Source organism: Heterodontus francisci, chromosome 5 (assembly GCF_036365525.1).
Source record: "Heterodontus francisci isolate sHetFra1 chromosome 5, sHetFra1.hap1, whole genome shotgun sequence".
NCBI classification, from domain to species: domain Eukaryota; kingdom Metazoa; phylum Chordata; class Chondrichthyes; order Heterodontiformes; family Heterodontidae; genus Heterodontus; species Heterodontus francisci.
In genome coordinates this window covers 18,403,091-18,431,066 of record NC_090375.1, presented here as the reverse complement: position 1 = coordinate 18,431,066, position 27,976 = coordinate 18,403,091, and the positions used below count along the sequence as shown (strand labels likewise).

General features: G+C 43.2%; 1 protein-coding gene across 10 annotated transcripts in view; it reads right to left on the bottom strand.

The window, feature by feature from the left end:
* Window positions 1–27,976, bottom strand: part of LOC137369760 (intermembrane lipid transfer protein VPS13B-like) — a 1,379,747-nt gene that overhangs the window by 570,704 nt on the left and 781,067 nt on the right. For all 10 annotated transcript variants that reach the window (XM_068031175.1, XM_068031169.1, XM_068031166.1 and 7 more), the window contains one exon: window positions 701–825. In XM_068031175.1, the coding sequence (XP_067887276.1) occupies window positions 701–825 (125 nt within the window). The remainder of the gene's footprint in view (window positions 1–700; window positions 826–27,976) is intronic.

Sequence of the window (27,976 nt, the reverse complement as noted above, 5' to 3'; positions counted from 1 at the left end):
TTGCTCATTACTTCCTCAAAGAACTCTAATAAATTAGTTAAACACGATTTCCCTTTCACAAAACCATGTTGACTCTGCCTAATTGCATTCAGATTTTCTAAATGACCTTCTTAATAATAGATTCCAGCATTTTCCCTATGACAGATGTTAAGCTAACTGGCCTGTAGTTTCCTGCTTTCTATCTTCTTCCTTTCTTGAATAGCAGAGTTACAGTTGCCATCTTCCAATCTGATGGGACCTTTCCAGAATCTAGGGAATTTTGGAAAATGAAAACCAATGCATCCACGATCTCGGCGGCCATTTCTTTTAAGACCCTAGGATGAAGTCCATCACCATCTGGGAACTTGTCAGCTTTTAGTTCTAATAATTCCACCAATAGTGGAGTGAGAGGCCAGAATTGGGAGAAGCACAGATGTCCCTGACAGCTGTAGGGGTGGAGGAGGTTACAGAGATAGGTAGGGATGAGGACATGGAGGGATTTGAATGCAGGGATGAGAATTTTAAAATCAAGACTTTGCTGGACCAGGAGCGAATATAGGTCAGCAAGCATTGGGCTGATGGGTGAATGGACTTGATGCCAGTTAGGAAATGGACAGCAGAGTTTTACATGAAACCATCATGAAAAGTACTATTTAAACTATTTTTAAAAAATAAACAGCACACTAGGAGCACATCTGTACCGAGGACCGGCACCACCTACCTGAAGTGTTAGGCGCTTGACTGCATCCCATACTAATCCAATGAATTCCTTCATTCTTTTCTCTGGACTGCTCCATTCTTCAGAGCTTTGCATTACTTTTATTGGTACAGAGAGTGGGCGAGATTCTTGAACAAGAACAAATGACATTGTCAGTTAGTGACCACAAGCCAATGTACAGAAGTATTACCTGCATTTCAAATTAATTACAGCTTTATGATGTTCTGTAAATTTCACCGCTGAAATGCTCAATTGTAACTAGATTCACAGTATTCATTCAAAACAGGATTCATTCTGATTTTACTGTTGTTTTCCTGACCACAGGCAGGTTCACAACATGTTATCAGTGCTAATGTAAGAAAGGGCTCTTGGTCATATCAACTTCCCAAAATACATGTTTATAAACAGCATCCTAATAGCAAAAACTATGTCTCAAATACATTCCCTAAATCTAGTCCATCATGTTAAACAAAATTATAGTTAGGAGCTTAAACATGAATAAAATACTTTTTTATTTATAAATCAACTGAAAAATCAACTCAAATAAAAATTTGAAGTGCATCCCCAGTTAAGACTTTGGGGTAACATATTTAATTTGGATAAAAGCAAAATACTGCAGATGCTGGAAATCTGAAATAAAAACAGAAAGTGCTGGAAATACTCAGCATGTCAGGCAGCATCTGTGGAGAGAGAAGCAGAGTTAATATTTCAAGTCTGTGACCTTTCATCAGAACTGGTAAAACTTTGAAACATTAACTCTGCTTCTCTCTCCACAGATGCTGCCCGTATTTCCAGCAGTTTCTGTCTTCAGTTTGGACGTGGGATTTAAACTGGAGCTTTAATAGAAAATTAAATAGAAAGGGAAATGAGGCTGGACAATCTGCAAACGCCCACGCCCAAGTTGAAAATGATCCGCTTCAACTTTTTGACTTAGTCCGCCATCCTCTTCAAAGTTATAAACGAGGTTTCATCAGAACCACAGGTTTTGAAAGCCAAGTTCAAAAATAACCCTCCAGTGTGGATCTAATCAGTTAATTTGATCCTCATTTCACACCAATCTCACCAGGATTAAGATTTCTCTTGAATTTACTCTCAGCCTTCTCTTCTCTAAGCAGAGCAACCCCAGCTTCTCCAGTCTATCCATGTAACTGAAATCCCTCATCCCTAGAAACATTCTCGTAAACCTTTTCTGCAGCCTCTCTAAAGCCTTCATATCCTTCCTGAAATATGGTGAACACAGTACTCCAGTTGAGGCCAAACCAGTATTTTATAATGGCTCATCACAACTTCCTTGCTTTTGTATTCTCTGCCTCTATGTATAAAGCCCAGGACCCCTTATGCCTTATTTCCACTTTCTCAACCTACCCTGCCACCCTCAACGGTTCGTGATCTCTCTGTTGTTACACTCCCTTTAGAAATTGTACCCTTTATTTTATATTGCCTTTTCTTGTTCTCTACTTATGAAACCAAGGATCCTGAATGCCTTTTTAGCAGCCTTCTCAACTTAGGCCAGGGGTTCAAGGCCCACTCCAGAGACTTGAGCACAAAATCTAGGGTGATACTCCCAGTGCAGTACTGAGAGAGCTCTGCACTATTAGAGGTGCCGTCTTTCAGATGAAATGTTAAGCCGAGGCCCCATCTGCTTTCTCAGCTGGAGGTAAAAGATCCCATGGCACTATTTGAAGAAGCACAGGGGATTTTTTCCTGGCATGCTGGCCAACATTTATTCCTCAAACAACACCTTGAACAGATTATCTGGTCATTTATTTCATTGCTGTCTGTGGGACCTTGCTGTGCGCAAATTGGCTACAGCATTTCCTACATTACAACACGAACCACACTTCAAAAATAGCTCAGTGGATTGTAAAGCGCTTTGCGATGCCCTGAGGGCATGAAAGGTGCAATATAAATCCAAGTCTTTCTCTCGTAGGGAAATAAATTCAGAACAGATAATTTACCAGAAGTAATTTTATAAGGAACATATAAAATCACCCCACATTGGTTAAAAATTAGCACCGTCATGATTTCAGGTTTTATGACCTGATTGATACTTATTCAAGCATTTAATTGTATTATTTTGATCATTCCAGTGCCAGAGTTGTTCTGATATGCTCAACTGGTTTTTATTTGTTTGCAGTTGCCAATTATCTTGCAAAACTCCTTTGGTACTTCAGAAAAATCACTGGATCAACGCTAACTTATTTAAAAAACAAATCTTTTACGAAGGAATGGTCTATATATCTCCCCAAAGCTCAATGAATAATTGTACTTTATGGTGTATGATACTCAACAATACAAACGAGTGCACGGTTCCACATTCGATCCTTCGCCTGAGATTTTCTTAGTATGAGCAGCAGTAAAGGTTTTTCGATTAGCCTCAGTAATGAGATAAGGGCTGCTGGGGTGGTGGCATTTAGGAAAAGCCACCAAGACTCTGCTTCCAATCGCTAAGCAATGGCCCTGCGAGAACGTGCACGTATACGACCATTTGAAACTCCCTCCCCCAAAAAGCTGTTGAGGTTGCGAGTCAATTGAAAATTTCAAGATTGAGATTGACAGATTTTTGTTAGGCAAGGGTATTAAGGGACATGGAACCAAGGTGAGTAAATGGAGTTAAGATACAGATCATCTATGATCATATATATTGGTGGAACAGGCTTGAGAAGATGCACAGCCTACTCCTATTACTATGAACATTGGTCAAAGACAAAAATTGGCTGGGTTTTGTTGCCTTGTCCCATTCTAATAGCCTGATTACACATAAGCTCAGATTTTCTAGCTGCACATGATCTATGCCGGAAGCATAACCAAGTGGAACTTCCGCCTGTTTGACTGCACTCGCATTGACCCGACCAAAGTTTCCATCGTTGGCTTAACTGAGGGCAGAAATCATATTTCACAGGACCTTCCGTGTCAAGAGGCAGAACATAGCTTACTTCTAAAAGATTTAAATGTCAAAAGGCCCTGCACACTGAAAAAAGTAATCGGAAGCAGAAGTTGAAGATTGATGAAAAATATCTGTTAGTTATGTAACATAGTACCAGGTTGAATGGGTCTGGTCATGAAGGTGCTTAGCTGTCCCCCTGGAAAATTGCACAGCTATAATTGATCATGGCTGCAGAAGGTAGCCCTGATCTTGAAGGGCCACCCAGAGATTTGCCTTGCTGGGTAACAGAGTACCAGCAGGGTTGTCTGTCCTCAACTGAAGATATTGATGCAATGATCCTGGTTGCAAATGAGCTGGACTTTCAGTGAATGGAAACTTTTCCTGTTGATTTCCTGGATGGTACTGATCAAGGGAGCACAGAATGGTCACTTAGGTGCAATTTATGATTTCTTGTGCCTTAGGGAATCTTGCCATTCGATAAAAGTTGCAGTGCCTTGCTTTTTTTAGCCACCAGTTGACCTTCAGAAAATGACTGAACTGCCTTGCTCTAGCAAAAATTGTATCCAGGACGTTGTTATACATTCCTGCACAGCTGATTGTCTAATTTAATTTTTAAAAATTTGTTCATGGGTTGTGGGCATCGCTGGCTAGGAGAGCATGTATTGCCCATTCCTAAATGCCCTTGAGCAGCTGGTGAGCTGCCTTCTTGAACCGCTGCAGTCCATGTGAGGTAGGTACGCCCATAGTGCTGTTAGGAAGAGAGTTCCAGGAATGACCCAGCTGTGTGGCTTGGAGGGGAACTTGCAGGTGGTGGTGTTCCCATTCATCTGCTGCCCTTGTCCTTCGAGGTGGTAGAGGTCGCGGGCTTGGAAGGTGCTGTCGAAGGAGCCTTGGTGCGTTGCTGCAGTGCATCTTGCAGATGGTACACACTGCTGCCACTGTGCGCCGGTGGTGAAGGGAGTGAATGTTTGTGGATGGAATGTCAATCAAGCGAGCTGCTTTGTCCTGAATGGTGTCGAGCTTCTTGAGTGTTGTTGGAGCTACACCCATCCAGGTAAGTGGAGAGTATTCCATCATACTCCTGACATGTGCCTTGTAGATGGTGGACAGGATTTGGGGAGTCAGGAGGTGAGTTACTCGCCGCAGGATTCCTAGCCTTTGACCTGCTCTTGTAGCCACGGTATTTATATGGCTACTCCAGTTCAGTTTCTGGTCAATGGTAAACACCCAGGATGTTGATAGTGGAGGATTCAGTGATCGTAATGCCATGGAATGTCAAGGGGAGATGGTTAGATTCTCTCTTGTTGGAGATAGTCATTGTCTGGCACTTGTGTGGCATGGATGTTACTTATCACTTAACAGCCCAAGCCTGAATATTGCCCCGGTCTTGCTGCATTTCTACACAGACTGTTTCAGTATCTGAGGAGTTGCAAATGGTGAACATTGAGCAATCATCAGCGAACATCCCCACTTCTGACCTTATGATTGAAGCAAGGTCATTGATGAAGCAGCTGAAGGTGGTTGAGCCTAGGACATTATCCCGAGGAACTCCTGCAGTGATGTCTTGAAGCAACCACAACCATCTTCCTTTGCACTATGTATGACTCCAGCCAGCAGAGAGTTTTCCCCCTAATTCCCATGGACTCCAGTTTTGCTAGGGCTCCTCGATGCCATACTCGGTCAAATGCTGCCTTGTCAAGGCCAGTCACTCTCACCTCACCTCTTGAGTTCAGTTCTTTCGTCCATGTTTGAACCAAGGCTATAATCAAATCTGGAGCTGAGTAGCTCCTCAGAGGTTTCCTTTGTGAAACATAGTCCCCACAAACTCCTGGGTCAACTGGAAGTAGAAGCAAGTCAGTTTGTAGAACCACCTGCGAGCGAGGGTCATTCATCTCCTGAACTGCCTTACAAGCCTACCTTCCTTCTGCTGCTCCTTTTGTTTCTCCAAAAAACAGAATTACCAGAATACGCCATTGTATCCTAATCAGAATTGGAGGATAGAAAATGAAGGAGAATCAGAGCTCCACAGCAAAACACAGAAAGGTCATGTGAAAGCACATCTCAAAAAATTCTCATTCTTATTTTCAAATCCATCCATGGCCTTACCCCTCGCCATTACTGCAGCCTGCTCCTCACATACAACCTTCCAAAATCTGTGCTCCTCCAATTCTGGCCTCTTGAACATCCCTGATTTCTATCACTCCACCATTAGCAGCCATGCTGTCTACTGCCCAAGCCTCAAGCTCTGAAATTTTGTCCTTAAATCTTTCCACCCCACTACCTCTCGCTCCTCCTTTAAGATGCCTCTTAAAGCCCCTTAAACCTGTCCGAATATCTCCTTGTGTAATTTGGTGTCAAGTTTTGCTTAATAATGCTCCTGTGAAATACCACAGGATGTTTTACTACAATAAAGGTGCTATATAAATGCAAATTGTTGTTGTTCTGTGATTCCTTTAGATCCATGTACAACTTGTTTATTGCAACACTGGTCACCAATTATATAGAGACATGATTGGCACTGTGCATAAGTGGAGTGGTAATGGCAGAAAACAAGATTTATTACATGACCACATTAATACTGACTAACTTAAATAAAGCTTCGCATTTTATACAAATTCTTACTCTGCTGTAATTGACAGTGGATAAATGTGTGAGTGCTAAAATGGATGTGGACTTCCTGCTGTGCTTATTATTGTCCAAAAATTGGTAGTGTTCATAGGAAAATCTAAGTTCGTGCAGGTAATGAATGCTTATAATTGAAGTTCAGAATAAGGTTGCCATCATGTGTTCAACCAATGACGGGAAAAAATGGCATTAAGTAGGAGAAAAAAAATCAATATGCAAAATCTTTGCTGTACCATGTTCATACAGATGGTGATCATGAAGTTATATTTCCAGCACCTTTAATTGTGCCTTAAATAATAAACAAGACATGCCCTATTATACTTACTAGAGGCATGCCCTATTATACTAACAGGGGTATATCTTCCTGGTCACGTACTATGGCAAACTAAATCGCATGGGTGTAGTGAGTATCGGAAAGTTGGACAGGAAGAATCGCGTTTCCAAGTTTGTACGGAAAATTGAGTGGGTTCCCTTTCAGACAGGCTTCCCGACCCACCTGATTTTCCTGTCGTTGCAGTGTCCAAGCAATCCAATATGGTCAGGTTTAATACCCAAATAAATCTACCATTAAGTCTACAAATTGAAAGCATTTTTCTCAATATTTTTCTTCTTAGTTGGTGCAAAAACCCTGCTGAAAATGTGTCCAAAAATAAATAAAAGTGAAGGTCTAGTGCCAACAAATCCCCAACTCCAAATTACAGCCCATTTCACATTCACTCACAGGAGTCAAGAAGCAACAATCAGCACTAAAATTTGGACAGAAGAAGAAAATAAGCTACGCTAGGAAAGCTGGTCTCATTGCAACTGCAACGTTACTTTCCACTCACATCAGCCACCTGTGATCCAAACTGTAAAAGTAACAAGCCATATTTTAAAGCAGTGTTCTGCCATAAATATTGAAGCTGTCGCTAAAATGTCCGGAGCAAATAAAAAGATTCCTGATTGATGACTGCAATGATTCTTCAGCAAGATTACACTAGTGTAATATTATCCATTTCCATTTTCTTATGCCCCCAAGTATTTTAAGTCCTGAGGTCATGTTGCCTCTCATTTTCCCTTCAACAAGAACATGTTCCGTTCTGGGAGTATTCTCTCATAACTCATCCCAAGTTACTCTTCTAAATGCTGCAATGCATAAATATCCTTTATTAAGTTTAGTGCCCAAAATTGCACAATGCATTCCAAATATGATCTTGCCAATAAGGTTTAAATAGCATAAATGAACTGGTTTTGATTTATAATCAAATGCTTTGAGATGCATTATAGTTCTTCATTGAGCTTACTAATAATAGACTTGCAAGAACACAGACATCTTTTGTTGTTTCTCACCATTGCTGCTACCAACAATCTTGCTTTTTTTTTTTAACTACACTCCAAATCTTTTTAATACTTGATTAATCGCCAACAGATTTTTTTTTTAATTCTCGTGTCATAACCTTCAGGCGACTTTTATCATCTTGGTATTTTTCTCCATTCTTTCCACATCGCTTGAAAGAGACTTTAAATCTTCTTTGTTGTCATCATGTTAGTTGGTTCGTCCTACAACTTCATTCACCGACAGACTTGCTGTTGTCATCAGAAACCAAGGCTTGGATTTTATAGTACCGTTGCCAGGAGCGACAGTGGTGCGGAACAGGGCGGCCATCACCCATGGAACTCGCGCCACCGCGGTGGCCACTTTACATATTCATGGCAGCCGCCCCCCACCCCCCCAATCATGTGGCGGCGACGGCCTCAGCAATGCCATGAACAGCGTCACCTGATGCAGGAGCAGCTGCTGCCGCCATCTTTAAAAGGCTGCCAGCCCTGCATTCAATCTCGCCCTGCATTGCAGTCAGACGCATTGCAGCGGATTTGTAGGAGTGTTGAAGAAATTCCAAACTCGGTAAGCAGCCCCACTGAGCAACCTTTGTGCAATGGCTGAGGTCCGAGCAAGGATGGCCCCAAGGTTCAGTGATGCCGCCCTGCGTATTCTCTTCCAGGCTGCCAGGGAACGGCGGGAGGCCCTTTTTCTCAACGACGGCAAGAAGAGGTCCTCCCACCTAATCAAGCAAGCCTGGACGGAGATTGCAGACAGCAGCTGTGGAGTCACCCGAAGAGACTGGGTACAGTGTCGTGACAGAGTAAATGACCTTCTTCGTTCAGCTAAGGTAAGTGGCGCGTTTCCAAACTGTTCGATGTGATCTGATTGTCCCCACACAGTATGCCACGTGGATACCACTGCCATTTCAGAGACAGGGAGGGTTGATAGCACGACTGGCTGCATATGTGAATCAAGACTCCCTCGTTAATATCTCAGAGCATATCAGACCCATGACAAGATGAGTCCATATGCCAGACCAAGTAATCCCCAAGTGTTGATGAAGAGCTCAGGACTGAGATGAGGATAAATTTCTTCACCCAAAGAGTGGTGAGCCTGTGGAATTCGCTACCACAGAAAGCAGTTGAGGCCAAAACACTATGTGTACCATAACTCCTAAATGTCTGTTATTCTCATTGTATCTTTCAGGGCAATGCTTGCCAATGCCCACAGGGACCATGGGAATGATGACCACTTCTGAGGATGAGCAACACTGAGAGGATGCACAGTCCAATAATTCTCCTGCACCTTCCACCAGCGCAGATACTCTCACCTCGGTGAGTATTCAAATGGCATTAGAATCAGGGTCACAAGCTGGTGAGAGCACTACACACATGCCCGAGCAGCTGGCTGAGGCAGCCCAAGCCTCTGACAGTTGGAGGATTGTGTGTGTCCAGGCCTATGCTAAGCCCAAGGCTGATGATGAGCCTCTGGTGTTGGCAGCACAGGGCATGCTGAAGTTGCTGGGAGAGGTAAAGCAGAGATATCAGAGGCCATGCGCAGCCTTGAGCGGACGGTGGGGGAGTCCATCCATGCCACGAGTGCTGCCAAGCCCCAGGAATATGAGTGCATGGCTTCCTCCATGGAGAGGTTGGCGACATTCCACAGATGCTCAATCACCTGCAAACCCTATACTTGGGCATGACTGCAATGAAGCAGTGGCTGGGCGAGAGAAGGACCAGGGGCATGGAGATTGTTTCCGCTGTTGGTCCTTCTCCAGAGAGCAGGGAGGTTCCAACGAGCCTTGAGAGAGAGGAAGAAAGACTGCGCTCCACATCTGGGCTCTACCCTCAGGGCGATCCGAGTGTGGATACCGGCTCCTCAGCCCCTCTGCCAGTGTGTTCAGCTCCAGCAGCCACAACGCCTGAGGACAGCCCTGCACTGGTACAGGAGGCCCTCAGACAGCTGGGGCCCTCCGGGCCTCAGGCACACAGAGGACGACCGCCAAAGTCATCCCAGGCCAAAGGGGTAGCCTGATCAGCAGTCTGCCTCCAGTACAGCTGCCAGCACAGGGGTTACACTGAGAAAGAGAACTGAAAATGTTTTAAAAAGACAGCGTAACATATATAGGTATTCACAGGTGAGAGAAATATTTCTGTCTCGTTTAATTAAATGTGTTATTCTGACAATCAGGAGTTCCTCAGGGTAGTGTCCTAGGCCCAAAGACTTGTAGGTTGATAGGTAAATTGCCCCTAGTGTAGGTAGGTGGTAGGAGAATGGTGGGGATGTGGTAGAGAATATGGGGTTAATGTAGGATTAGTATAAATGGGTGGTTGTTGATCGGCACAGACTAGGTGGGCCGAAGGGCCTGTTTCAGTGCTATATCTATAAATAAAAAAATAAATAAATAAGGTCAGAAGTGGGGATGTTCGCTGATGATTGCACAATGTTCAGCACCATTCGTGACTCCTCAGATACTGAAGCAGTCCGTGTAGAAATGCAGCAAGACCTGGACAATATCCAGGCTTGGGCTGATAAGTGGCAAGTAACATTCGCGCCACACAAGTGCCAGGCAATGACCATCTCCAACAAGAGAGAATCTAACCATCTCCCCTGGACATTCAACGGCATTACCATCGCTGAATCCCCCACTATCAACATCCTAGGGACTACCATTGACCAGAAACTGAACTGGAGTAGCCATATAAATACCTTGGCTACAAGAGCAGGTCAGAGGCAAGGAATCCTGAGGCGAGTAACTCACCTCCTGACTCCCCAAAGCCTGTCCACCATCTTCAAGGCACAAGTCAGGAGTGTGATAGAATACTCTCCAACAGCACTCAAGAAGCTTGAAACCATCCAGGACAAAGCAGCCCGCTTGATTGGCACCCCATCTACAAACATTCACTCCCTCCACCACCGACGCACAGTGGCAGCAGTGTGTACCATCTACGAGATGCACTGGAGCAATGCACCAAGACTCCAAAGACAGCACCTTCCAAACCCGTGACCTCTACCAATAGAAGGACAAGGGCAGCAAATACATGGGAACACCACCACCTGCAAGTTCCCCTCCAAGTCACACACCATCCTGACTTGGAACTATATCGCCGTTCCTTCACTGTCGCTGGGTCAAAATCCTGGAACTCCCTTCCCAACAGCACTGTGGGTGCACCTACCCCACATGGACTGCAGCGGTTCAAGAAGGCAGCTCACCACCACCTTCTCAAGGGCAATTAGGGATGGGCAATACATGCTGGCCTGGCCAGTGATGCCTACATCCCATGAATGAATAAAAAAAACAATCATTAGCCTTTATACATTACCCTATAAGTCTGACAGTACTGCCAATGCAAGCAATATCATTGCGCTGCCAATATGCACAATGTGACACTGCATGGATTAAGTCACATGGGCAATGGCTCAGTTAGCTGCTGCCAGCCATGCTGGAGAGATGGGCATTACAGAGGCAGAAGACTTCAGACGAAAGATGCAGATGCTGCCTTGTGCTCTGAGGAACATGGATTCTGGAAGCACTCGGTTATCAGTCTTTGTCTTGCCTCTCTTGCTCACTGCTCGCCATGTCGGCACTCCATCACTGCTCTCTGTGCTCCCATGAATGGTTGTTTTTGGTTGTCCTCTCTGTCCTCAACATCAGAGAATGTGTCCTGCTTCCGCATCTCTTCATCCTGCAAGGCCTCCCCCCTAACATTTGGCTTAGGGAAAATGTTAGAAGCTATTATTAAAGACGTTATAGCAGGGCACTTAAGGTTATTGCTCAGGTGTAGGGGGTAACATACTGGCATGGACAGAAGATTGGCTAGCTAACAAGAAACAGAGAGTAGGCATAAATCGGTCATTTTCTGGTTAGCAAAATGTAACGAGTGGTGTGCCACAGTGTTCAGTGCTGGGGAGGCAGTGGTGTAGCGGTATTGTCACTTGACTAGTAACCCAAAGACCCAGGGTATTGCTTGAGGGACTTGGGTTCAAATCCCACCACGGCAGTAGGTGGAATTTGAAATCAATTAATAAATCTGGAATTTTTTTAAAAAGCTAGTCGAATGATGGCCGTGAAACCATTGTTGTAAAAGTCCAACTGATTCACGAATGTCCTTCAGGGAAGGAATTCTGGCCTACATATGACTCGAGACCCACAGCAATGTGGTTGACTCTTAATTGCCCTCCGAAATGGCCTAGCAAGCCATTCAGTTGTATCTAACCGCTATGAACACAAACAGTTACTTTAAATCTGTTCCCTCTTGTTCTCCATCCTTTCACGAGAGGGAACAGTTTCTCCCCATCTATTCTGTCCAGACCCCTCATGATTTTGAATACTTCTATCTAATCTCCTCTCGGCCCTCGTTTCTCCAAGGAAAACAGTCCCAACTTCTCCAATTTATCTTCGTAACTGAAGTTCCTAATCCCTGGAACCATTGTCGTGAATCTTTTATGCTCTCTCTCCAATGCTTGTACATCTTTCCTAAAGTGGGGCGCCCCGAACAGGATGCAATACTCCAGCTGAGGCCGAACTACTGCCTTATACAAGTTCAACATAACTTCCTTGCTCTTGTATTCTATGCCCCCATTAATAAAGTTCAACATAACGTCCTTGCTCTTGTACTCTATACCCCTATTAATAAAGTTCAGAATGTAACTTTGTCAGAAGACCAGCATAATCTCCAGAGAAACAGCAGAGTCACAGTTAAACTGGGGACTTCTTCACTGATTTATAAGGGAAGAAACACCTCTAATCTACTAAAGCAGGCCAGAGGCTGGAGACACTGTGGCAAATTGCTCAACTCCCAACTCCCCAAAGATTCCTGTACGGCACAAATCAAGAGTATGATGGAATTTTCTCCACTCGCCTGGATCGCTGCAGCTGCAACATCGCTCAAGAAGCTCAACACCATCTCGAACAAGGCAGTCTGCTTGATTGGCAACCCATCTGCCAGCTTAAATAGCTACTCCCTCCACCACTGGTGCACCATAGCTGCAGTGTGTATTATCTACAGGAGGTACTGCAGCAAGCCTCCTACGCTTCTTTGGCAGCACCTCCTAAATTCTGGCACCTACAATGACAAGGGCAGCAGGCGCATGGGAAAACCACCGCCTCCAAGTTCCCCTCCAAGTCGCCCACCATCACAGCTTGGACATAGAAAACCGTTCCTTCAACACTGCTGCAAAACCCTGGAACTCTCTACTAACTGTGTTGTAAGACATCTTTAGGACTGCAGGAGTTCAAGAAGTCAGCTCACCAACACCTTCTCAAAGACAACTAGGGATGGGCAATGAATGTTGGTTTTGCCAGTGACACCCATTTCCCGAGCATGTATATTTTAAAAAAGGGCAATTGTTGATGGGTATTTTTGCGACTGGAGGGCTGTTTCCAGTCGCATTCCGCAGGGCTCCAAACTCGGTCCCTGTTTTTTGTGGTATATATTAACGATTTGGACATAAATGTAGGGGGCATGATCAAGAGGCTTGGAGATGACACAAAGATTGGCTGTGTGGTTGATAGTGAGGAAGATAGCTGTAGGCTGCAGGAAGATATAGATGGTCTGGTCAAATGGGCAGAAAAATGGCAAATGGAATTAAACTTGGAAAAGTGTGAGGTAATGCATTTGGGGAGGTCAAACAAGGCAAAGGAATACATGATTAATGGGAAAATACTGAGAAGTGTAGAGAAAGTCAGGGACCTTGGAGTGAATGTCCACAGATCCCTGAAGGTAGCAGGACAGGTCAATAAGGTGGTTAAGAAGGCATATGGAATCCTTTCCTTTATTAGCTGAGGTACAGAATATAACAGCAGGGAGGTTATGCTGGAAATGTATAACTCATTGGTTAGGCCACAACTTGAGTACAGTGTGCAGTTCTGGTCACCTCATTACAGAAAGGATGTAATTGCACTAGAGAGGGTACAGAGGAGATTTAAGAAGATGTTGCCAGGACTGGAAAAATGCAGCTATGACGAGAGATTGGATAGGCTGGGGTTGTTCTCCTTGGAACAGAGAAGGCTGAGGGGAGATCTGATTGAAATGTACAAAATTTTGAGAGCTTGATAGAGTGGAGGTGAAGGGTCTATTCACCTTAGCAGAGAGGCTAGTGACAAGGTGGCATAGATTTAAAGTGATTGGTAGAAAAATTAGAGGGGAGATGAGGAGAAATCTTTTCACCCAGAGGGTGGTGGGGGTCTGGAACTCACTGCCTGAAAAGGGTAGTTGAGGCAGAAGCCCTCAACTCATTCAAAAGGAGTCTGGATATTCACCTCAAGTGCCATAATCTGCAGGGCGACGAACCAAATGCTGGGAGGTGGGATTAGAATAGGTGGATCGTTTCTCAGCCGGCACAGACACGATGGGCTAAGTGGCCTCTTTCAGTGCCTTAAACTTTCTATGAATTTCTACGTTTTGGTGAATATATCATTTTTGTCACTGAAAAAATATACTAAATACTCTAAGAATTTCCTTTCCCTTTTACTTAATTAAAAAATTTGGCCTCAGCATGAAGCAGGATATCAGTGCTGGGCAACAGGGCTTTGGGAAGCCAGCGGCAATAACAGGCACTCAACAATTAGGTTTCGCTCAACCATATGCAAAATATAATTCCAAAAATATGCTTGAATTTCAATCACAGAAAGACATTCCTACTGCACCAGTGTGAATCTTTCCATTTCCTACACCAGCTGTACTTCTGGCCTCTCAGGTTGATTGCCAATCTGCAGTTAATTTTAGACAACTTTCTGTTATGGGCCAGCTCAATAGAGAAATGGACTGAGGCTGCCCAACTCATTTCACTAGGGTCCTTCCAGCTGGCAAAGATAGGTCTGGCATACCATTAATATGAGCTAAATTTCAGCTCAGGCCTCAGAGATGAAAGGACAGCCTCTCTTTACCACGAACAACTCCTCTCCTTTCTGGGCATTAAAACTAACTGGAGCTGATCTGAAGTCAGTTTCAAATGACTAACAGCTTATGATCATCACCAAGGGTCAGTATTAGGGCCACAGCTCTTTTTGATATTAATGACCTGACTTGGGTATAAAGGGCATAACGTTTACAGATGATACAGAAGTAATAGGAGCAGGTGTCGGCCATTTGGCCCCTCGAGCATGCTCCCCCATTTAAAAAGATCATGCTGATCCTTGACCTCAACTCCACTTTTCCACCCTGTCCCCATTTCCTCGATTCTCTTAGTATCCAAAAATCGATTGATCTCTGTCTTGAATATACTCAAAGACTGAGCATTTACAGCCCCTGGGGTAGAGTATGGCCACATGGCAATCTTAAAGGGGACATGTAGTGCAACAAATGGGCAGCACAGAGGGAAATTAGAGGGAACATTACTCTGCAGCCAGGGAATACAGTCTCTCAGGATCTGCCATCTGTGGTTAACTAAAGAAGTTAAGGAAAGCATCAAACTTAAGGAAAAAGCAAAGATGAGTAGCAGGTCAGATGATTAGTCAGAATATAAAGAACGGCAGAGAATAGCTAAAAGTTTAATCAGGAGGAAGAAATTAGAGTATGAGAGGAAGCTATCTAGAAATGTAAAAATGGATAGCAAGAGTTTCTACAGGTACTTAAAAAGGATAAGAATAAGTACAGTGAGTGTTGGTCCTCTAGAGAGTGAGAATGGGGAGTTAATAGTAGATAATAAGGAAATGGTGGATGAAATGAACAAATATTTTGCTTCTGTCTTCACTATAGAGGATACAAAAAAATTCCAGTAATAGCTGTAAATCAGGAGGTGGAAGGAAGAGAGGAACTTGGTGAAATTACAATCACCAGGGAATTGGTATTGAGCAAACTGATGGAGCTGCTGACAAGTCCCCGGGTCCTGATGGGCTTCATCCTAGAGTCTTAAAAGAGGTGGCTAATAAGGTAGCAGATGCGGTGGTGTTAACTTTTCAAAATTCATTAGGTTCTGGAAAGGTTCCATCAGACTGGAAAATAGCAAATACAACTACTCTATTCAAGAAGGGGGCAGAGGCAGCAAACAGGTAACAATAGGCCAGTTAGCTTGACGTCTGTCGTGGGGAAGGTGCTAGAATCGATCATGAAGGAGGCTATAGCTGGGCACTTAGAAAAACTCAAGGTCATCAGAAATAGTCAGTATGGTTTTGCGAAAGGGAAATCATGTTTAACCCAATTTATTGGAGTTCTTTGAAGGAGTTACACGCGCTGTGGATAAAGGGGAGCCCATTGACATACTGTATTTGGATTTCCAGAAGGCATTTGACAAGGTGCCACATAAAACGTTATTGTGCGAAGTAGGAGCTCATGGCATTGGGGGTAACATATTAGCATCGATAGAAGATTGGCTGGCTGGCAGAAAACAGAGAGTATGCATAAATGGGTCCTTTTCTGATTGACAGGATGTGGCGAGTGGAGGGTTCTGAAGGGTTCTGAAGAAGGGTCGCTGACCTGAAACGTTAACTCTGCTTCTCTCTCCACAGATGCTGCCAGACCTGCTGAGTGTTTCCAGCATTTCTTGTTTTTATTTCAGATTTCCAGCATCTGCAGTATTTTGCTTTTAATGTAGATAATTGTTAGGCAAGGGAATCAAAGGTTATTGGGGGTAGATGGGAGAGTGGAATTCGAGACACAAACAGATCAGCTATGACCTTATTGAATGGCGGAGCAGGCTAGAGGGGCCAAATGGCCTACTTCTGCTCCGAATTCATATGTTCATATGTCCATGACCAGATAATCTGTTTTAGTGACATTGGATTTGAGAAGATGGATAAAATTTCTACTGTACTATATCTTTATATAAATTCACATAGCCCCAAATCCAGCATCCTGAAAGAAAGACTTTCAGGATATGGCTATTGAAGTGTACCTCAGGTCCTTGCATTGAGTAGGTCAGTGAGGCCCAATCCCAATGTGACCTGAGTGAAATGGGATGTAGTTTTCCTGTTTATTCAGATCATGGCACCATTGTCCCATGTGAAAGCAGACAATACTTTCATCTTCACAACAGGAAACAAAATCAAATGGATCCAAGAAAATGCAGCCTCATACAGAAAAGAGATAAGTTGGCCAACTCAGCTTCTCTTTTTAACTTGGGTTACTGCCTGACTTGAGAGGATTCCAGATAAATATTTGGTAGAATATCTGAGATACCAGAGCCCATTCTTCCAGCCAGCATCCATCTTTCAACAAATAATGCCTCAAAAATCAAATTAACTGATTCATTTCTGATTAAAGAATAGGTTGAGCAGGCCGGGCTTATACTCAACGGAGTTTGGAAATGAGAAGTGATCTTATTGCAACATATAAGATTCTGAGGGGGATTGTCAGGGTAGATGCAGAGAGGCTGTTACCTCTCATGGGGAAATCTAGAACTAGACAGCACAGTTTAAAAATAAGGGGTCTCCCATTTACGATAGAGATGAGGAGGAATTTCTTCTCTGAGGGTTGCGAATTTTTGGAATTCCCAACGCTGGCATCTACCTGACAATGTGGAAATTTGGTGAGCTATGTCTTATCCACAAAAATCAGGACAAATCCAATCTGGCCAATTACTGCCTGATAAGTCTACTCTTGATAATCAGCAAAGTGATGGCAGGTGTCATCGACATCAAACACGGCAATAACCTGCTCACCGATGCTCAGTTTGGGTTCCGTCAGGACTAATTGGCTCCTGACCTTATTACAGCCTTGGTCCAAGCATGGACAAAAGAGCTGAACTCAGAGGTGAGGTGACAGTGATTGCCCTGGATATCAAGGCAGCATTTGACCGAATGTGGCTTTAAGGAGCCCTAGCCAAACTAAAGTCAATGGGAATGAAGGGAAAACTCACTGCTGGTTGGAGTCATACCTAACGCAAGGTGGTTGTGATTGTTGGAGACCAATCATCTCAGCCCCAGGATATTGCTGCAAGAGTTCCTCAGGACAGTAAGCTAGGCCCAACGAGCTTCAGCTGCTTCATCAATGACCCTCCCTCCAGCATAAGCTCAGAAGTGGGGATGTTCACTGATGATTTTATGATGTTCAGCACCTTTCGCAACTCCTCAGATACTGAAACCTCAGTGTCCATATGCAGCAAGACCTGGACAACATCCAGGCTTGGACTGATAAGTGGCAAGTTACATTTGCATCACACAAGAGCCAGGCAATGACGATCTTCAATAAGAGAGAATCTAACCATCTCCCCTGGACATTCAACGGCATTACCACTGCTGAATCTCCGCTACCATTGACCAGAAACTGAACTGGAGAAGCCACATAAATACTGTGGCTACAAGAGCAGGATAGAGGCTAGGAATTCTGCAGCAAGTAACTCACCTCCTGTCCACCATCTACAAGGCACAAGTGAGGAGTATGATGGAATACTCTCTATTCGCCTGGATGAGTGCGGCGACAACACAAGAAGCTCAACACCATTCAGGACAAGGCAGCCCACTTGATTGGCATCCCATCCACCAGCTTAAACATTCACTCCCTCCATCACTGATGCACAGTGAAAGCCATGCGTACCAACTACAAAATGCACTGCAGCAACTCACCACGCCTCCTTTGACAGCACCTTCCAAACCCGCGACCTCTTCCGCTTAGAAGGACAAGGACAGCAGACGCATAGGAAGACCATCACCTGTAAGTTGTCTTCCAAGTCACAGACCATTCCAACTTGGAAATATATCACCGTTCCTTCACTGAAGCTGGATCAAAATCCTGGAACTCCCTCCCTAGCAGCACTGTGGGTGCACCCACTCCAGAAGGACTGCAGCGGTTCAAGAAGGTAGCTCACCACCACCTCTTCAAGGGCAATTAGGGATGGGCAACAAATGCTGGCCTAGCCAGCGACGCTCACAACCCATGAAAGAATTTAAAAAATGATCGTATTGAATGGCAGAGCAGGCTTTAGGGGCCAAATGACCTACTCCAGCTCCTATTTCTTATGATCTTACGAAAAGTCTTGAAACTATAACTTTGTTGCTCTCTCCACAGATGCTGCCTAACCTGCTGAGTATTTCCAGCATTTTCTGTTTTTATTTAACTGATCACTTGTTTAAGTTGCTGGTGGGAACTTGCTGCGCAGTTATTGGCTGCCACATTTTCCTACAACAGCAACTGCACTTCAAAAAGTCAGACTGTGAAGTGCATTTGAAAGTCCTGAGAACATGAAACATGCAAGTCTTTCTTTTTATTCTATTATTTTGTTGGTATATATATTCAGTTATTCATTGTTTATTTAATAAATTCATTTTGTAACAAACTTCGTGTATACATATAGTGCCTTTAACATTGAAAAATGTCCCAAGATGCCTATGCAATCACATTCCACTTTCTAACCATTCTCTGAGTATCAGATGATCATCTGTCAAATGTGGAAGCTGCTGGGGGAGACCCAGTCATTGATGAGAGTGGAGGGAGACAGACTGGGAGCAGAAATACATGCAAATGTGGTCAAGAGTCCTGTCAAACACTTTGGAAAGGAAAAAGAATAGAAAGTTCTGATGTGAAAAGTGGAGTCAATGCAACAGATGGAGAAACGGGCCAAGTAGGATGGGAAGAAATAGAATCCAGTTCATTAGTAGTGTGGGAGTCAGTGATGCACTTACAGTTACAATTGCTGTTGTTATACTAATGCATTGGAAGCAGTTCAGAGAAGGTTTACTGGACTAATACCTGGAATGGGCAGGTTATCTTATGAGGAAAGGTTGGACTGGCTCGGCTTGTATCCGCTGGAGTTTAGAAAAGCAAAAGAGGCAACTTGATTGAAACACATAAGATCCTGAGGGGTCTTGACAGGGTGGATGAGGAAAGGATGTTTCCTCTTGTGGGAGAATCTAGAACTAGGAGTCACTATTTAAAAATAAGGAGTTGCCCATTTAAGACAGTGATGAATGAACATACATACATACATACAAAGATGCAAATTAGGAGCAGGAGTAAGCCACTCAGCCCATCGAGCCTGCTCGCCATTCAAGATCATGGCTGATATGATTGTAACCTCAACTCCACATTCCCACCTACCTCTAATCACCTTTCACCCCCTTGCTTATCAAGAATCTATCTACTTCTGCCTTAACAATATTCAAAGATTCTGCTTCCAACGCCTTTTGAAAAACAGTTCCAAAGACTCACGACCTCTAAGAGGAAAACATTTTCCTCATCTCTATCTTGAATGGGCGATTTCTTATTTTTAAATAGTAACCTCTAGTTCTAGATTCTCCCACAAGAGGAAACATCCTTTCCACATCCACCCTGTCAAGAACCCTCAGGATCTTATATGTTTCAATTAAGTCGCCTCTTACTCTTCAGGGTAGATGCAGGAAGGATGTTCCCGATGGTGCGGGAGTCCAGAACCAGGGGCCATAGTCTAAGGATACGGGGTAAACCTTTCGGACTGAGAAGAGGAGAAATTTCTTCACCCAGAGAATGGTGAGCTTGTGGAATTCACTACCACAGAAAGCAGTTGAGGCCAAAACATTGCATGTTTTCAAAAAGGAGTTAGATATAGCTCTTGGGTCTAAAGGGATAAAAGGGTATGGGACGAAAGCCGAAACAGGCTACTGTTCCGCCATGATCATAATGAATGGCGGAGCAGACTCGAAGGGCCAAATGGCCTACTCCTGCTCCTATTTTCTATGTTTCTATATTTCTAAACTCCAGCAGATACAAGCCTAGCCTGTTCAACATGAATGAGTATGTATCATGAATCCAAATTGATCAGTTGCTTATCTACTATTTTAAGATTCAAACAATTATTTATTCTGGATTTTACCATTTTAATTGGGTGCACGATAAAATCGTACTGGTTACATTTTTACCAATTATCATACACATCTGATGCCTGAGATGTGAAATGCAGAAGCTTTGATGACTCCAAAGAAAAACAGGCTTCTCTTTAAAAGAGAGAAGACAAATCCATCAAGTGTCAGACCCATATCACCTTGTTACTCACTGACTCGTGCTGTTATATTTTGACTATTCCTTCTAAAGATTCCTTCAGGTCTCCATCCTAGTAACAGCTGATTCGTCAGTTCTTGACCTTTAATGACTGCTTGGCATTGCTAACCTCAAACAGTAAGCCCCTTGCATATCATTCAGGGCCTCTGCAATCATTTGCATTGTCAACCAACGCATCGGACAGATTGTCAAAAATGGAATTGGGCATTCTTACTATGATACCAGCCTTTTAGATTCCTCATCACAGAAACACTATTCACGTTTTATCTTTAAAGTTTTACTTAAAGAGTGGAACAGAATACAGTGCATTATTTTAAAACCGGCATCAAGCTAACCAGCTCAATGAAGTATTTCCCTTATTATCCTTCCAACTCCAATGCAGTATCCTTAATACCATGTTTGGGATGCAGATGTTTTTCATGTTTTCAGCTTTGTTTAAAATATTTTTTTTAAACTTTTCTTTGATCATAGTGCTATTCCTCCAAAAATAATCAATGCTTTTCCAATCTTACCCCTCACACAAACAGACAACAGGTTTTAATTTCCTTAAACACAATACAGATGCACAAAAATTATTCTAAGACTACTAAGTAATAATACCAATGATTTTTTTTTAAAAGAAAAAACTCAGTCTTGCTATTTGCAGGTTCTTTGGCATATCAAGTCCTTAAGTTAAAACGGATTTCAAAATTTTCATTTGAAACATAACGGACCAGGCCAGGCCATAGTGAGACCTATGTGATGCATTTTATACTGGCAAGTCCAAGACTCCACATCCCCACCTGTCCCGATATTCCCCTACCACCTACCTATACTAGGGGCAATTTATAATGGCCAATTTACCTATCAACCTGCAAGTCTTTTGGTGGTGGGAGGAAACCGGAGTACCCAGCGAAAACCCACGCAGACACAGGGAGAACTTGCAAACTCCACACAGGCAGTAACCAGAATTGAACCCAGTTCGCTGGAGCTGTGAGGCTGCGGTGCTAACCACTGCGCCGCCCGTTTAAATGCACTGCATAGACTACAAGCATAAGCTCCGTCACAGCAGAGCACCATTGGTGATGTTACTTATCACATCTCACAACTCAAAACTGCCTTGTATCCCATCTGAAGGATTTTTTGTGGTAGAGCAAGCAAAACCAATATTGAAACGTTACAGTCCACACGGACTTGCAAAAAAAACCTTCCTTTGCCAAAAAGAAGCATTATTTATATAGTGCCTTTCACAACTTAAGGTCATCCCGAAACACTTGACAGCTAATGAGGTACTTTGGAAGTGTAGTCACTGTTGGAATGTAGGAAACTCTGCAGCCAATTTTCACCCAAACAACTGTGAGATAATGACCAGATCATGGGAGAAATTTTATGCTCTCCCCCGTGTCGGGTTTGGCGGCAAGGAGAGCATGTAATTGGGCAGGAATGTGGCAGGGGAGCGAACTCCGCCAGCTTTCCACCTCCACCCAAATTAAGTCTTGGAAGAGAAGGCCTGTGAACAGCCTTCTCGCCCCACCGCCAATTGAGGCCCTTAAGTAGGCAATTAATGCCCAATTAAGGGCCTCATCCCACCACTGCCAGAATTAGCCCAGCAGCAGCCGGGCCTGTTGCCATCCAGAGAGCACGTCAAGCAAACTCATGTTAGTTGCTTACTGGTTCCGGGGGAGTGGGGGCGTGGGGTCCCTCATTAAAAGGCATTTAGTGTCTGAATGAGGAGCCCGGCATCAGGAAGAGGAGTGGGGGGGGACCCGTTGAGAGCCACCACCTGCCCTTGCTGCCAGCCCCCCCATTCTCCGCGAAACCTCTTTGCTGAGACGTACCTGTGGCCTGGTCCCAGCACCTTGGGTAAGTGCTCCACCAGCAGCAGCCACCATTTCCACAATCACGCTGGAACTTGCAGCTTCGGATTGACCAGCAGTTCTCAGCAGGCAAGACTTTTGTTGCCGGGGTCCTTGATTCCAAGGAAAGCCCACCGCTTACCACTTAAGTGCCTAATTGGCACTTGATCCGACTGACGAGCCTTACCCAGAGTAGGCGACGCGGGGCTATCGCCGGTGGTCGGAACCCCCACCACCCGGATAAAATCTCGGCAAATATGTTTTGATAATATTGGTCAGGACACCAGTAGAACACCTCTGCTTTTTCTTGAATGGTGTAATGGGATATTTTACATGCACCTGAGAACACAGATGCCGCCTCAGTTTAACGTCTCATCTGAAAAACAGCACCTCCGACAGAGCAGCAAACTACATGGAAAAGTATGAGGTTTTGTATTCTATTATAACTTACAGTGACGTAAATCCCCACACACATTCTGTATATTTCAGAAAGGTTAAAGGAAAGTTCCAAGAAGCACAAAGGAAATGGAGAGGCAAAGGTAAAGAACAGAATAAAAAACACACTGGAGAAAGTTTTTTTTGGTAAAAATGGAGTGAAGTAGTAAGAAACAGTGTTATTTTGATAAAGGAGGGGCAGATTAACTGAAAGATCAGTCTCCAATGGTGGATCAGAAGAGGGAGAGCAGTGTTGTCAGTTGCAATCTAGAGTCAGAACAGAGGGTGTGAGCTGGGACTTACAGCTGGAGAAGATCACAGGTGAAGTTTAGCAAGGCCATGGATTGGGGGTGTTCAATCTTTTTGTCTTAGCGGGTGAGTTAGTTTCATACCAAAGTGTTCCACAGGTGGCAGGTAAACAACATTAATGTCACAAGATGATGATCTGATGCCAAAATCCCTTTTTTTAATTAAAAGCACAGTCACATAAACAGCTGTAACTAAACACAAAGAAATTACATTCAAGTAATTCAGTTCATATGTTCAATGGATCCAGAGCCTTCCTTTAACGTAACGCAATCTTCAGAGGCTGACTGCTGATCTACTTCTGTAACCAGGTTGCATGTATCCAGAATTACAGCGTAACCCCCAGATCCAGATCCAGATCCCTGATATATAGGTCAGTGACAACATCTAATATAAAATTTATCTTTAAATACATTAAATCATTAAAGTCAAAAGTAATTCTAACAAAAAATTGGAATTCCGATATCAAATCATCTTCTTGTCTCATTAAGATGGTTTACCTTGCACCTTGGAGCACTTTGATACGCAACTAATTTTCTTTGCAGCCTTAATGCTTAAACAAAATAACAAAGTCAGCAAGTGAATGAGATAGAGGAAAATTAAAATTGTTGTCATATAATCCATCTGACTGGGAAACTTGCAGGATACCCAATTTTTGGCAAAAGATTCTACTTGAATTAAATGGGTTTGATTCATTGGGCTTGATTCATTTGGCGACCAAGAGATTTGAACTCAACATTACTCTCTATATTACTGAGTTGCATCAGCAACTGAAACATTTACAACAAACAGGAACAGAGGGAACAACAAAAGCAAACTGCAAATGGACGAGTCACTGGTGCTTCCATTGGTCGGATAGCCACAATTTTGGACACCCCAGCTATGAAAAGGCGAAAGAAAATAAGAACAAGAGCATTCAAGTCAATTTTATTTGGGGGGGGGGGGGGTGGTGGTGGTGGTTAGAGAGGGGAAACCGGTGGAGCACAATAAACAACAAGGAAACAACTTGTGGGGAAACTACACGGATCAAATGAAGTTTAAGAATATGCATGAGGTGAGGCCAACATTTGAAAAACTGAGTGTTGAAGCTATGGACTGGGGTTTTGGCAGCAGAGGTAGAGAAGTAGAGATTCAAGCAAGCAATGTCTGGCGGTTGAACAACCTAAGCTTGACGGCTAGCCAGGTGTAGGAGAAAAAGGTCAGTTATGGGTCAAGCAGAATATTAAGACTGTGCAAACAGCCTAGGAAGTTGATGAAATTGAAATCAAAAATACTTAGCTGTTGGCAAGAACTGCACGGGATGATGCTGGTTTTCTACGCTAAACAAAATTGATTCGGTCAGGGTAGCATTGGATAGGCAATCAGATAAAATAAGTTGTCCTAGACAAGGATATTAAGGGTTACAGAACCAAGGGCAGGTAGATGGAGTTAAGATACAGATCATCTATAATCTAACTGAATGGTGGAACAGGATAAGGGGCTGAACGGCCTACTCCTGTTCCTATGTTTTGATGGAAATGGTCGTGAAATAGTATTAGAGCTCTTCATCAGGCTTAGCCTATGCTTGCTGAATATCTCACTAAGGAGCAGCAAACTGACAATAAGTAAGAGACGCACTTCCACTGACTGCAGAGAAGAATCTGTTCAAGGACATGCATGGGACTGAAACAAAATTAGATGCAATTCAACAAAGAAGTCTGAGACAATTGGGAGTTGAGTGTATCTTGTGTAAAATGTCTGTTTGGTGGTAAGCTTGAAGAATAAATGGGTCAAGAAAGGGTGATAAGGAATGATTTGCAAAAACTGGGCCAAGGAGAGAGATTAGGGAAATAAACAGAAAGAATCAACGGAAAGGGTATTGGATTGCACGAGGGAAGTCATTTTGATGAAGTTAGAGGTGGAATAGAAGAGAAACTACTGAATGAATAGAGAATGGGAGCTTAATTGGGAAGAAGGCAAGATGGAGCCAGGGGGGTGATTGAAACAACAGAAAAGCCAACAGAAGCGAAACAAAAAAAAAACATGATCTTTGGAAATAATTTGCGTTCTCTTCCAACTCTCTTGATTACTGCAGCAAGATACAAATGCCACAAGTAGAATCACATGTCCTATGATCAAAAATGTACATCCTAATTCATGGAATGAATGAAAATAATGTATTACATCATTAACAATTATCCTTTTACCAAGTTAGCTCGCAGTGGCAGTTACATAGGACGCCCACCACACATTCTTGATTTCTCTAGCAGGCAAGAATGCCACATTTAGCAAAATATTGGGCCATATGATTCAGGCTAAAGTCACAAGTTAAATTTATTTACAATCGTTAGACGAATAGACTGAAGCAAAAAATGCAGTAAGATATTCATAGTGAAAAATAAAAGACGGAACTTGTTCACAAGATGTTTAAAAATATGTTCTTCAGGTTGTATTTCTTAAATAGTCAAACAAGGCTTGTGGAGAACATTGACTTTCATAAGATTCTTGATATGAGGATGCTTGCATCTGGTTGTGCCATCAGCACAGAACTCAATCATCATAGAAACAGCTGAAACTACTGCATATTACAGGGATGGTGGCTGCATATATTTAACCATTCATAGGTCTTTTGGTAGACAGTGGTCATTCAAGACAGATCAAAGACACAATCGCATATATTATGAAGAGGTGCTATTTACACTGGGCCCAGGCTTTGCATTTCTAATAAATGCCTTCACAAAGTAAAATTTAATGATTCCAAGTACAAGTTATCGGCATCCTGCTTAGTGTGCAAGTCAATCAGACACACATCACTCTTACCCTCAGCACCTGCCCTACATTTTGCAACCAGAAAGGCAAAACAACCCCAAGAAGAAATAAAGGGAAAAATGCATGCAATAGCATAGTATTATTTGAAGGAGAATGGAGCTCTGCTCCAGTCACAATATCCTCACATTTAGAGCCAGTGATGAGGTTGGAGATTGAAGAAGGTTTGAATAGAAGACAGTGGTGGAGAAAATTAGTTTGGGTAATTCTTGATGCCCAAGATGACGCTGGAACATTCGGAGGTTTTGGTTGTAGAAAGGTAGTGATACTACTGCTTGAAATGTCCGAGCCACATCTGACAATAGATAGCCAGGGAAGCCAGTAAGCAACAGACAGGCTAGATTCTGCAGAGGTGGTAGTATATAAGGAAGGGGCAAGAAAAAGAAATTGACAGCTGACGTTCTGAAAAACAGTGAGTTGAAATGTGTAGCTATACAAGGGAGCTCGGCAACAGGGAAAGAGTCACAATTATTAAGCCCCATCACACCCAGGATGACCACGTGAATTATAGAAAAATTAAGGCACAGAAGGAGGCCATTCAGCCCATCCTGTCCGTGCCGGCCAAAAACAAAATGAGCCGCCCAATCTAATCCCACCTTCCAGCACCTGGTCCATAGCCTTGCCGGTTACAGCACTTCAGCTGCCTGTCCAGGTACCTTTTAAAAGAATTGAGGGTTTCTGCCTCCATTACCATTCCTGGCAGTGAATTTCAGATACCAACTACCCTCTGGATGAAAATAGTTTTTTCTCATGTTCCCTCTAATCCTTCTACCAATCACCTTAAATCTGTGCCCCCAGTAATCGACCTCTCCGCAAGGGGAAAGCAGTCCTTCCTGTCTACTCTATCTAGGCATCTCTAGATTCTCTATAATAATGCCATGGATGCAGAGAGATAAACATCAGGACAGTAGGATGAGACTGCTTGGGTGATTTCGCCTAGAAGCCATAGCATGTGAATGAACTGAGCATGGTAGAGGATTCCAAAGTTAAAGCAGACATAGAAGGTGGGCCTGTCTGGAAAAGTCAAGAGCCTGGGACTGCAGCAAAATGGTGCTTCTCGGCAGAGCACAGTGATAGATAGAATGGGAAAGCACCATAGACACAGAGTAAGGAATGGGGAATTTGTAAGGTGGGGACCAGGAAAGGGGGATGGGAAAGCTGATAGGAGGAGGTCATCAGGCAGGCAGAGAAGCATGAATCAGGATCCAGCAGTAAAAATGCTACAATAGCAAAAGACTATGATGTTCTTTCTTTTTTTTTGTTACCCCATCGACAGTTTGAGAGGGGTCAGAGTAACCCTGTCGTTCTCTTTCATAAATGTTGCCATGAAAACAGAGGCACTCAAATCAAACAAAAATCCTTTACAATATCATTACTCCCATCACTTCTGTTGTGTACAGTACTGGACATAACCTAAATATCGAATATACACAGTATAACAAAATAAGCGATGTAAGGCTCTCGAAGACCAATCTGAGAGCTGTGTGCATTTTTTTTCTGATGTACCAGTATCCAACAAGCCTCAACAAAGTAAGTGCCAAATGCTAGAAGCATGGAACTAAACTGCTGACCTTAGCCTTTCGAAATTTGTATGAAAAACTCTTGGCAGCTGGTTTAACCCATGGCCAACATAAAATTGGATGTTTCAGTGAAGAAACACATGATTACCATTACAAGATTTATTACAAATGTCAAATTAAAATTAACTGAAGCCTTTCAAACATTATCATGGCCAAGCCTAATCATATATCTTTATTAATCCAAACGAGGCACATGCAAAAAGTTTGAAGTGTAAACTGGCAGTGTTCTATGCTGAAACATTTGAAATACACTAACCATTTTGAATCTACTAGCAAACTTATAATTAAATCGCTTGCAGCTGATAAAAGAGTTTTCAAAGACAATCAATGCCAATAAAACATGCTCATTACATATGACAGTTTACTCAGTGATCCTACACTCTAGCAGAGCCTCACTCAATGGCCAAACGGGGTCAAAGAACTAGCTCTGCTATTGTAAGCCAGGTCTCCCACTTGTGCTCCTGTAATACAATATACTTGTTAGGAACAAGGGATTGATGAATTTACCCTACAGTTACCTTAATCAGAATGGGCTATCAAGTTGTCAATTTTCTTTATTTTACTGAGCCCCAGCTTTCCTGATACAGGAAAT